The sequence below is a fragment of the Ochotona princeps genome, chromosome 14, assembly GCF_030435755.1.
Source record: "Ochotona princeps isolate mOchPri1 chromosome 14, mOchPri1.hap1, whole genome shotgun sequence".
In the NCBI taxonomy this organism is placed as follows: domain Eukaryota; kingdom Metazoa; phylum Chordata; class Mammalia; order Lagomorpha; family Ochotonidae; genus Ochotona; species Ochotona princeps.
Genome location: NC_080845.1, coordinates 2,140,641 through 2,153,313, shown reverse-complemented (window position 1 = coordinate 2,153,313; position 12,673 = coordinate 2,140,641). Strand labels below are relative to the sequence as shown.

The 12,673-nt window shown below is 47.7% G+C and overlaps 1 protein-coding gene and 1 non-coding gene across 3 annotated transcripts in view; both read right to left on the bottom strand.

Moving 5' to 3' along the window:
• Positions 1 to 12,673, bottom strand: part of SETX (senataxin) — a 62,424-nt gene that overhangs the window by 43,869 nt on the left and 5,882 nt on the right. For both annotated transcript variants that reach the window (XM_004593468.4, XM_058672959.1), the window contains exons 4-7: positions 9,531 to 9,741; positions 8,980 to 9,089; positions 3,738 to 3,957; positions 2,945 to 3,064 (exon numbers count right to left, since the gene is read on the bottom strand). In XM_004593468.4, coding sequence (XP_004593525.2) covers positions 2,945 to 3,064; positions 3,738 to 3,957; positions 8,980 to 9,089; positions 9,531 to 9,741 — 661 coding nt within the window. The remainder of the gene's footprint in view (positions 1 to 2,944; positions 3,065 to 3,737; positions 3,958 to 8,979; positions 9,090 to 9,530; positions 9,742 to 12,673) is intronic.
• Positions 928 to 1,057, bottom strand: LOC118759946 (small nucleolar RNA SNORA30/SNORA37 family). Its single transcript, XR_004996484.2, has one exon. It is a non-coding gene; the product is annotated as a small nucleolar RNA SNORA30/SNORA37 family (small nucleolar RNA).

The window sequence follows — 12,673 nt, the reverse complement described above, 5'->3', positions numbered from 1 at the left end:
GCAAATGTATAGAAGGCATTGGGTCCGGCCCAGCGCAGTAGCCTGGCAGCTAAAGTCCTCGCCCTCCATGCACCAGAATCCCATGTGGGTGCTGGTTCTAATCCAAGAGGCCCCGCTTCCCATCCAGCTCCCTGCTTGTGGCCTGGGAAAGCAGTGAAGGATAGCCCAAAGCCTTGGGACCCTGCATTCATGTGAGAGACCCAGAAGAAGCTCCTAGCTCCTGGCTTCAGATTGGCACAGCTTCAACCATTGCGGTCACTTGGGGAAGATATTTTTGTCTGTCTCTCTTCCCCTCTATATATCTGACTTTCCAATTAAAAAATAAACAAATAAATCTTTAGAAAAAATAGAAAGCATTGGATCTTTTCATAAATGTTTTTCCAAGTTGTTAGTTGATCGCTTTCACTTAATACTGTTACAGAGCTTAAGCAATCTGGGAGTTCTGACTCTTCCTTCATTTCTATTCCTAAGTTGAAAAACTTTTTTTTTTTTTTTTTGCTAAAATTGTTTTCTTTAAGATTTTTTTTAATTGGAAAGTCAGATACACAGAGAAGAGGAGAGAGGAAGTTCTTCCATCCGATGTTTCACTCCCCAAGTGGCCTCAATGGCCAGAGTTGTCAATCCAAAGCCAGGAGCCAGGAGCCTCTTCCAGGTCTCCCACGCAGGTGCAGGGCCCCTAGACTTTGGGCCATCATTGACTATTTTCCCAGGTCACAAGTATGGAGGTGGATGAGAAGCAGGGCCACCGGGACTAGAACCGGTGCCCATATAGGGTCCCAGCACACGCAAGGTGAGGACTTTAGCTGCTAGGCTACCATACTGGGACCTAAAATTGTTTTATTCTTCATGGCAAATGGCAAAAAGGGAGATAGTCTCGGGTCAGAGCAGCAGCACAAACAAACAGCAAGACAGCAACCACAGCATGGTCTCTGTCCCACTCATTATCTACCGCCACCAGTACAAGTCCCAAGGCAAAGATACAATTGGGGGTTTTCTTTCAGCACCAGCTACCAAATCCTGGCCCCACTGCCTGGGGGAGGACCTGTGAAAGTGCTCGGGAAAACTAACTGTACTGTGAAGAACTCTCTAGAGATACAGTTTGAGATCCAAACCTTATGAGATAATCTTTTTTGCTTATAATGCCTGGCCACATATAAAAGACCATTTAGCCTGGCTACATATGTAAGATTGAACAGTATAGCCAAAAATGAGAACTTAACCTATGCGATAACTTCACAGCTAAATTATTTTGCAATACACAGCTCTGCTCCAAGGCACTACCTTATCCCACCGGCGAAAACCGTCAGTATGCGCCTCTGACCAGACTCCCAGCTCAGCCTGTTAAGGAATGACTCGACAGTGGTCTGGAAGACTGGCACGTCTCCTGAAGCCAGGCACCACCACAGACGCCTGCTTTCCCCACGTCTTGACCTCCTCAGGGCCCCACTTCACGCCCTTTCGGCTTAAGCTGCGCTATCCACCAAAGCCTGTACTTCAGGATTCCCTTTGGCCTGCCAGCCCTGCTCCACCAACCCCGAGGCAGTTCTCACTGCTGTGCACGCACAGCCCCACTGCCGACCCCCGACACCCCCCAGGTGCCTCTTCCTTCTCTCTCCTCTCCTGGCGCTCTCTCCGTCTCTCTGCATGCTCGCTCTCTCTTCCCCCCTCATGCCTTCCTTTCCCGCAGCCACCTCCCGCCACAGAAATGATGGACCTCTCATGACTTGTGCTGTCTGGTGTCCTGGGTCTGTGGTAAAAATAGCTAACATACAGAACAGACCATCCCCAGGGCCGGGGCATGGACTCAACTAGCTAATCCTCTGCCCGCAAGTGGCAGCACCAAATACGCATGGCAGCTCATGCCCTGGCTGATCTGCTCCGATCCATCTCCGAGCTGCTGGCCTGGGAAAGCAGTAGACATGGCCCAGAGCCTTGGGACGCTGTACCTGCATGGGAGAACCGGGGGAAAAAAAAAATGGCTCCTGGCTCCTGGCTTTGGATTGGCTCAGCTCCAGCCATTGCGGCCACTTGGGGAGTGAATGAGCAGATGGAAAATCTCTCTCTCTTTTTCTCTGTAAATCTGACTTTCCAATAAAAAGAAATCTTAAAAAAAAAAAAGAAAAGAAATCTTATACTAATATTTTCTTTTAAAGTTTCCCACAAATGAGTTTATACTTAAGCTGCTGGAAGACAGCTAACATGTTCAATCTTTAGTGATACATTCCTTCCTAAAGACTAGAACAATGTATTGATTTATTTAAGCGGAAATCTTCCATGAACAGCCTGATAACAACATCCAGCAGAGGAGGACGGGAAGGGGGTTCCACAGTTAACACACATGGGCATAACCTGAGGCTTTCTCTTCTACGCCATCTAAGGCAGCAAGGTCCGAGAGAATGTTCTGACAATGGAAATGTTCTCCACCTGCATTGTCTAAAATATTAAGCCGCCCGGCCCACGTGGCTCCGGGACAGGATTAGAGAGACTGAACAAATAATCTGTGGCTGATGGTTCTTGTGCACAATGTAACCCTGGGACTCACGGAGAAACGGAAGCAGGCAACGGGAAATCCTGGGCCGGAGAGGCTTGTCATATAACACTAACTTCCGCCTCACTGCCAAAGGTTCTTCCACAGGTTGATTTTCATTCAGCCACTTACTTTTTTAGATATGAAAATGTTGACTTCCGGGCTTCAGTACTTCCCTCATGAAAGGATGCTATTGAATTAAAGTCTGAAGATTCTAAAGTTTGAATGTGTGTCCTGAAGCATAAAAAGTCAACTCTTTTCTTCTACAATACACCTCAATTCAAAAGGTGACACCAAAATTAATTTAAAAAAAGACAAATAAAAACAAAAAACAATAATAAAGTAAAAGGTGACACCAGCCTTTTTAAAGTGCATCATCACAGTATACACAGACAAGTGTCAAGCAAACTTTCTTACCATCTGATTGTCTCTCCATGGTGTGAAGTATTGATTGCATAAAGTCGTTTTGTTTGTCTGACCCCAACAGCAGTGAGTCCATGGCTTGCTCCTCAAGAATGGTCAGCAACATGCAAATCCCTGTAAAACCAGTCACAACTTCCCTGAACTGACAAAGTTAACAGGAGTCCAGTGCCCTCTCTGATTAGGGCAGGAACGTGCCACTAAAACTAAAACCAGTTCCTCAAACATTTAAGTTTGAGTCACACACACACAACTGCTCCCCCGTCGGGGCTTTAGGCTTGCTCCAACGGAAAGGAGGAAGCAGTACTAGCTTGGATTGTCACATAACTTGCATTTCAACAAAACTAAAATGATTTCAATCTTAAGACACACCATACTTCACCTAGCACTAGCAAAGAACAAGTTATCCCAACATGACCCACGCCCCTGAATTGGAATCAGTGAAAACAAGGGAGACCTACTTTGAGTCAATACACAAAGAACTTGTAAACAGTGTTACCATCACTGCCCACCAATATCTAACGCAATGAAGAGGCCCTTAGTGGTTAAACTCCATTTATGTCAACCATTTACTAACATTTTTCTACACTACCACTGGTTCTCACAGAAGATTCCTTTGACAGCGGTTTTTCTTCTTCAGGAGTTTGCTAAGATAAACAATAATAAGAAATGCAATGGATCAATGACTAGAACTGAGAACTCCGACATCTCTTCTATGGAGCCAGTCGTCCGGAGCTGCCGTCCTTCTCAGGACTCTGACCAACACACGGCACAGAGAGACAGCACTCACCCAGCCAGTAGTTTTTGTAGTTGGTGGTGTCATACATGTGTGAAGGCAGAAGAATCAGTTTGCCTTTTTCAAGAACAGAAGAAGTATAAATGTCGGGACTTTCTAAAAGCCCCAACTCAATGACTTTAAAAAGGCAAGTTAAAACCTCCTGTAAGTCATAGTAATCATCTCTGTCTACTTTTCCCAAATTTCTTGCAGTCAGGATAGCCCAGCGTCGAACCTAAAGGTGTAAACAATGTTCGTTACTTCACTCGACCAGCAATGGTCTACACATAGCAACAAGATGGATAAAAACAGGATTCTCTGCACATTTCAAGGCTACATGAGGGGGCAAGCATTGCGGGGCGGCAGCTCAAGTTGCTGTGATGTCAACAGCCCACATGCATGGCCAGGTTGATCCCGGCTGCTCCCTGCTAATGGCCCAGAAAAGCAGCAGAAGACAACCCAAGTGCTCTGGCCCCTGCACACACGTGGGAGACCTGGATGAGCTCCTGGCCTCAACCTGGCCCAGCACTGACCATTAGAGCCATCTGGGGAGTAAATCACAACTGGAAGAGTTCTCTTTCTCTGTAACTCTTTCAACCAAACTTTGAAAAAAAAAAGGGGGGGGGGGCAGGCAGTGTGATGACTCAGTTGGCTAAACCTGCCTGCCAGTGCCAGCATTCCATATGGGTGCCAGCTTGTTTTCCAACTGCTCCACTTCCCATCCAGCTCCCTGCTTGTGGCCTGGGAAAGCAGTCGAGGACAGCTCAAAGCCTTGGGACCCTGCACCCGCGTGGGGAGACCCAGAGGAGACTTCAAGCTCCAGATCAGATCAGCTCAGCAACAGCCATTGTGGCCCTTTGGGGAGTAAACCAGCAGATGGAAGATCTTCCTATATCCCCTTCTCTCTGTAAATCTGTCTTTCCAATAAAAATAAATTTTTAAAAGTAAATAAAACATATATATAGTAATTAATGTAATGTGTAGATCTTTAATCTTGATTAGAATCAGCCCTAACAGACCACTTACGAGACAATCATTTGCACTTAGGTAAACATTGATGGGAAATACGGTAGTAAGGCATTACTATCATTTTAACTATGCCAATAGTACTCAAAATCATATCTGAAATACAGTCAGCCTGAGTAAATGCTATGAGAACCCTTGACCCAAGTGAGCAGCCGCTCCTGTAACCTAGCCACGGGCTGGCAGTCTCTTCTCCGACCATTCTGAGGGCCTAGCGGTCCTGCTCCAGGCGGGGTCCAAAGCCCACCCACCCTCCCGGCGCCCTGCTCTCCCAGGCAGTGTGCAGGTGCACCCGTCAGCTCTCCCACCCAGATCCCGCCCTCTCCTGAGCATCTTTCACCCTTCCGTGCCTTCCGCCGACTGAAGCACATTCTAAGTAACCCGCTCCGTTGTCTCCCAAGTGTGTTTAGTCACATTTAAGTCATTAATCCACCTAAGCTTTTTTTTTTTAAGTGTTCTAGTTCAATCTTTAAAAAAATATATATGGCTGGTCTTGTAATGGTGGTTTTCAAGTACTTCTTTTACATATCACTTTTTATATATAAATGTACACACATTTTATATACAACATCTGCATAATTCTAATTCTCAAAATTCAAGTTCTGTGAGTATAATCCCTTTTCACAGGGACCCCTGCCATTACCAACACACACCTGTGGGCCTGACGAGGACTCAGCTGAGCCTGTGTCCCTCTGCAGAGCCTTTGCAAGGGGATCCTGGAAGGGACGCACGAACAGGGCCAACAGCCAAGTCTCAGGACAGCTTGGGAGGACCGCCCTTTCCCCACTCAGATATCAAAGACAAACTGTTGTCTCCGTCCACCTGTGAATTTATTTCTTTTACTCTTCGAGGGATAGTCCTACCAGTTCTGTTTTACGCAAGGGTTTCACTCCAACTCCTCAGCTGAAAGCCTCTTAACAAGCAAAGTGAAAGCCCTGATCCGAGCAACCTTGGCCAACGGTCTCAGGACAGCTGTGGTCTGTCCGTCTATCTCGCTAGCTCGCTCGCTCGCTCGCTCTGCTTTCCTGTACCCACTAACTGGCACCGGTGCTGTTTCCAGGTTGATTCTAAGTGTACTATTAACTTTTTATATGCAAGGGGCACCTCAAAAGTTCATGCAAAATTAAAATTAAAAGATAATGTGGGTCTAGAGTGTGGCATGATACTGTAGTGGCTAAAGTCCTCTCCTTGATCATCTTCTTGAGTCCAACTGGAATCCTACTATCCTGTGTCAATCTGATTCTTCTGTTTTCAAAATAAGAATTTGAAAAGGAGAAAGACACAGAGAGCCCGCATCTGCTGAAGCACTCCTTAAACGCCCTGAACCACCTGGACCCAGGCAGCCAGGTCTCCCCACGGGAGGCAGGGAAGCCACTGCCTGGGCGCCACCTGCTACAGCCAGGGTGCAGAGCAGCAGGAAGCCGACACTTCACTATGGGAACAGGTGTCCAAGCAGAGCCTTCCTGCTGTGCAAATGCTTGGATTCTTGTGTCTTCACACATCATCATTTCCTAAGAGGAGCTTCTCAACTCTGATAGACATAATTTTCATTCTTCTTACTATAGGGTTTTCATTCTCTTGACATTCTAAGACAGGTCCTTAAAAGCAGCACACTACTCTCTAAGTTTCAAGAAATGTCTTTACATGTTTTTCCACTATTTCTTCATCTTGACCTTTTCTTCGGAGTTTTTACCAGAATTTTTTTTTTTTTTTGCCATTTGAAAGGCAGAGTTAGAGACAGACGGATCTTCCACCCACTGGTTCACTCCTCCAATGGTACATGCCCCAGAGCTGAGCCCGCTGAAGCCAGGACCCTCTTTTGGGTCTCCCATATGGGTACAGACCACAAGGACCTGAGCCATCCTTCACTGCCACAAGCAGGAAGCTGGAGTGAGAGTGGAGCACTCAAGACGAGAGCCAGCATCCATACAGAATGTCAGCACTGCAGATGGAGGCTTAGTCTACTACACGTTAGCTCCAGCTCCCTCTTCCAGGATTTCTGTTAATATTATTACTTATATTAGTAACAGTTCGTAGTTCTTTATATATTTTCTATTTATCTCTCTTCTTTTTTTTTATAAACTTTTTTTTAAGATTTACTTATTTTTATTACAAAGTCAGATATACAGAGAGGAAGATCTTCTGTCCAATGACTCATTCCCCAAGTGAACGCAATGGCTGGTGCTGCGCCGATCCAAAGCCAGGATCCTCTTCCGGGTCTCCCACACAGGTGCAGGGTCCCAAGGCTTTGGGCCGTCCTCAACTGCTTTCCCAGGCCACAGGCAGGGAGCTGGATGGGAAGTGGGGCCGCCGGGACTAGAACCGGCGCCATATGGGATCCCGGCGCACTCAAGGCGAGGACTTTAGCCGCTAGGCCACGGCGCCGGGCCCTTCTCTCTCTCCTCTTAGGAATCTGCTGAATGGAATCCTCTAACTCAGTTAATTTCCTATTATATTATTTATCCTGTCTCTTAAAGCCTTTATTTAAATATCACATTTTTCACCTCTTGCAACTCTCCTCCATGCTTGCTTTAGAACAGAGCTCAACTCCAGCTCTGCCCTGCATGCAGTACACCTGGAGTGCCTGCTCACCCCGCACAAATGAAAGGCCACACACAAATGAAAGGCCACACACAAATGAAAGGCCACACACAAATGAAAGGCCACACACTCCCCTTCACTGAAGCCTCTCTTGCCTCTGTTCCACTCCCGGCCCACAGGAAGTTGGCTTTTAAGGGGTGTCACTAGCCCTTTGGCTTCTGTCTTTTCAGAATTGTTTTCTCTGTCTTGTAAGTTAGATAAGGAAAAAAATTCACTACTGTCTTCACAAGAATTTTCACTAGCATATTCTTGGTTGCTCTCAATGTCTTTTTTCCAATCTTTTGAACATGTATACGTACCTGAGGGGCAGAGAGACAAAGAGCTCCCCTCTGCTGGTTCTCCAAACGCACACAGCAGCAGGGCTGACCCCAAGCCTGGGCAGCGAGGTCTTTCAGGCAATGGAGGTCTCACGCCACTGCCTGCACGGGGACCTGCCACAGCAGGAAGCTAGACTGCGGCCAGGACAGCCCCTAGCCTCAGGCACGAGGATGCTGGACCTCACCCTCAGACTCCAAGCAGCCGGGGCAGGGCACCTGCACACAGCCCACACCGTGCCAAGACCAGCTGCGGGGCTCCCTGCTGCTCCTTCTGCATTTGGGCACTTAGAAACTTCCCAGGTCCCCTTTCCCTAATCTAGTTAAATATTTTCAGATATTTCATCTGGTACTTCCATGAGAGCAGGCAGGTACAAAAATCAAGAGTCATCCTTTAGCTAAGATGTTAAAAGAAATCAAATTCCTCCTCATTTGTATTTATCTTATGCTCAACCTTCTTGTTTTTGTTTTTTGTTTTATTATTTTGTTTTCGTTTATGCTCAACCTTCCTCCCCTCACAGAGCCCACAACACCTTCTACTTAGCTGCAGTAATTTTAAAATGAGAAAAAAACAGTTAGCAAATATTTTAAACAAAATATACAGCAAAAACATTTTTTTTAAGATTCTTTTTTTTTTTTTTATTGCAAAGTCAGATACGCAAGGAGGAGAGACAGAGAGGAAGATCTTCCATCCAATGATTCACTCCCCCAGGTGACTGCAATGGCTGGAGCTGAGCCAATCCAAAGCCAGGAGCCAGGAGCTCTTCCAGGTCTCCCACGCGGGTGCAGGATCTCAAGGCTTTGAGCCATCCTCCACTGCTTTCCCAGGCCACAAGCAGGCAGCTGGATGGGAAGTGGAGCTGCCAGGATTAGAACTGACGCCCACATGGGATCCTGGCGCATTCAAGGCAAGGACTTTAGTCACTAGGCCACCACACCGGCCCTACAAAAACTTTTATTAAAAATATCCATCACTGGGCCACCACAGTGGCATCGTAGTAGGCTAACCTCAGCCTGTAGCACCAGCACCTGTATGGGTACTGGTTCAAGCCCCAGCTGGCTCCACTTTGGACACGGCTCTGAAGGCTCGGGCCCCTGCACCTAAGTGGCATCCCCATAAGAAGCTCCTGCCTTCAAATCAGCTCAGCATCAGCCACATGGTCCTCTGCGCTGTGAACCAGCAGACGGAAGACCTATCTCTCCTTTTCTCTGTTACCTTGCCTTTCAAATAAAAAATTTTAGAAAAATATTTGTCAAAGTTACCTATACGTACAAAGATAAAATACATTCTTCCACTGACCAATACTCATCACACTCACCATTTCATTGGGATGAACCAAAAATAAATAGATCCCCGGATGTTTGTCAAAAACCTGAAAGGAGCAGTTGGCCTGTTCCATACGACAAAGTGCTTCAACACACAATTCATCTAAACAGAAAAATAGAAAAGCAGTTAATCAAATACATAAATCTTAACTGGTTATCAAACATCCTCTGATGGTGGGTCCTTTGGCTGTCGACAAGCAAATGAAAAGATATCTCCCAGCAACACAGACTGCTCTGGTCGCCTCCACCCCAGTGCCACGGCTGAGATCTGCTAGGCACACCCCAAGAAGAGAAATCCCCTGAAGGCACAACACAGCAAGACCCAGACAAAGGCAGAATCTGCAGGGTGGGTACACGCTGTTCACATGATCGCTTGTTCTTTTATTGAAAATTTCAATTAAAAGTTGGGAAGAAAAAAAATGTGGTAAGAAATGTTAACTATTACTAACTACTACAATATTGTAACTATCGTAGCAGACAAATCCCAACACAGATGAAGCTAACCTCTTAGCCCGTCATCCTTGAGAAACAGCCCAGTACTCACTAACACGCTCATGCAGAAGCAGGTAAGGATATTTCAGGATCTCAAGAAGAGGAACGCGAAGCTTGTTTTCAAAATCCTGGCCAGAGAAGTCGAACAGCTGAGCTTCTCCATTGTTGTCCACTATATATAATTCATCATTGTCTCCAATTTCTGCCTTCATCGATTTTTCAAAATGGTTTATAAGACGTAAGGTTTCTAATTCCCATAAAACCTACAGAGAAAGAAAACAGACAGTGTGCTGCCTATCCTAACACAGTACACCAGATGTCAGTCATTCTAGGAAAGGTTTTCCTAAGCGCAAAGACGCTAGCCATCATACACAGACATACCTTGCTCGCATTATATCCGGCGCCAGACCATAACAATAAAGCGAACTCCCAAACAAAAAACAAGCCGAGGGCAGGTGGTGCGGCACAGCAGGGCACGCTCACCTCAGAGTGCATGGCATGCAGTCTCACCTCTCCTTCCAATCCAATCTGCTGCTACGGGCACCCTGAGTGCCAGCACGTGGTGACTCAAATCCCTGGGTCCCTGTCACTGCTGGGGGAGACCCCGACTGCGTTTCAGGCTCCAGGCTCCGCCGGGCCCAGCCCGCGCTGCTGCAGACACGGGGCAGTGACCCAGCAGACCGGCCATTTCTGTCTACCCCACTCATCTGTCCTTCCAATAAACAAAAATAAACTTCACAAAGAAAAAGTCACAAGGTCACGTGAGTTTTTCTTTTCCCAGTACGTGAGTACACTGCGCCCTCGGGAAGCGTGCAACAGCATAATCTAAAGAATAAGTGCTGGCACGCACCTAAGAGAGGCCACGCAGCATCTGAACCTTCAGTCCGACCCGCTCCTGCTGGCAGGCGGCAAGCTGCTGGCCACGACAGGTCACAACACTGCCACTGCCGCCGACAGACCCTTCCTTCACGAACACTCCCCCAGAGCAGCACTCTGTGATCGTATTTCATCTACAGAATTTCTTTCAGAACTGGAGTCAGTTGTCTCAAATCCTGCTCCTACTCTCCACCAAGTCAGTAAGTAGGATAACCCAACACTGTCATCCTGTCAACATTCGCAGCGTCATCAGCAGGGAGGTCCCACCTCCGGAAATGTCTCTCCTGTCACATCTAAGCAGTAACTCCTCACCACGCGGATCCCAGTTGTACAATGTGACTCAAGCAATCCAATCGCATGCCTAGGTTCCACTTTTAATTGCCCTTCTCCTGCTATTTCCTCACATCTGCAGTCAGTTCCTTCATTTTTTTTTAAGATTTAGTTACTTTTATTGGAAAGGCAGATTTACAGAGAAGGAGAGATAAAAAGACCTTCCATCAGTCGGTTCACTCCCCAAGTGGCCACAATGGCCAGAGCTGAGTCCATCTGAAACCAGGAGCCAGGAGCTTCTTCTAGGTCTCCCACACGGGTGCAGGGTCCCAAGGCCTTGGGCCATCCTTTGGTGCTTTCCCAGGCCACAAGCAGGGAGCTGGATGGGAAGTGGAGCCACCAGAACATGAACCAGCACCCATATGGGATCCTGGCACTTGCAAGGTGAAGGCTTTAGCCACTAGACTATCGCGCCGGGCCCAAGTTCCATCACTTCTGAATCTTTCCAAGTTGCCCTTGAGGCTGAAAGCAGCATCTTCCTAACTCCTGTTAATTCTGATATCCAGAATCAACATTGCTCTTCTTGTCATCCAGAATGGCGAATCACTTCCACCAAGTTTTCCATTTACTCTGGTTATAACAATCAGAGCATTCATTATTTTTCCTTAGGTACAGCCGTCCAAAATAGCACGTCAAACGGTTCATGGAATGACGGAGCAGCTACCTGGCACGATGACAAGGCGCCGCGTGGACTAGAGCAGGCGCTCCGCGTCCCAGCCCTGCTACCAGTGCCGGCGAGCTGCTGAAGTGGGCTCCGCAGACAGCAGGAGCCAGCTCTCAGCTTCTCCCGGTGTGAGGGAACCTTGGGACACTATGTGCCCTATCAGGCTGGCTGCGAGTCATTCAGCTCTGCGCCCGATTCCAGCTGCAGCAGATGACGGCTCCAGTGCTCGGGACCACGTGGATTAAGCTCGCAGCTCCCCCCGCAGCCCCAGCTGTGCAGGCAGTTAGGGAGTCTAGCAGTAAATGGGATATCTAGCTCTCTCTTGGACCCCCTCCATTTCACATAAGTAAAACAAGATTTTAAATAAGATCCCTGCAGCCAGCGTTCTGGCATGGAGAGTTAAGCCACTGTCTGTAACTCTAGCACGCAATGCAGTTCCCGTCCTGGCTGCTTCCCTTCTGCCCCAACTCCTCTCAAACATGCCTGGGAAGGAAGCAGAAGCTGGCCCAAATACAGCCTTACTGCCCATGTGGGACATTCAGACAAACACTCCTGGCTAGTCGTGGCTAGCTGGGGAATGAACCGTCGAAGGAAGATCCTCCCGCTCTCCTCTCTGTAACTCTTCAATAAAGAGAAAACAAGATCACCAACATCACCCAATCAGACACTACAAATACATTCTGAAATATTTCAACAATCACCAAAGGGTGACAGAGGCACAAACTCAGCAAACACTGTGGAAAATGCAGGGTTGCCACAAACCTTCCATTTTTAAGAACTACAGTATCTGCAGAGTGCAGTAAAAGCCAAAGTCCACGCATGGACACCTCTGTGACAGAGGAACATGGAAATGGCTAGCCACTTCTTTCGCCCAATTTCTGCTGGAATATCTCAACACTCCCATCAAGCGGGCTCCATCTGAGGGCAGGCCTTCAGCCCACAGCCCCAGCCAGGGCGCCCGGGGTTCCAGTCCCAGCCCTGGGGACTGGCATCACTGTCCTGCTAATGCAGACAGCTCCAGTGACCGAGTTCTTGTTGCCCACACGGGAGAACTGGGGAATCCCAGTTTGAGCTCCCCTGGGCCCAGCCGGGCTCTTCTGGGCATTTTGGAATGAATTGATACATGCCAACTTCTACTTGATCTGTGTCTCCTCACCTCTCAACGTGTAAGAAAATAAGGGTAGCGGAGGAGGACACGGAGTGAGAAGCTCGGCCTTGTAAGTCTGTTCTTCCAGGTCCCAACTACAGGGATCCAGCTCCCATTGGGGCCAATGTGGTGGAATAACCAGCTAACCTTCACCTGCACCACACAGACACCTGTTCAC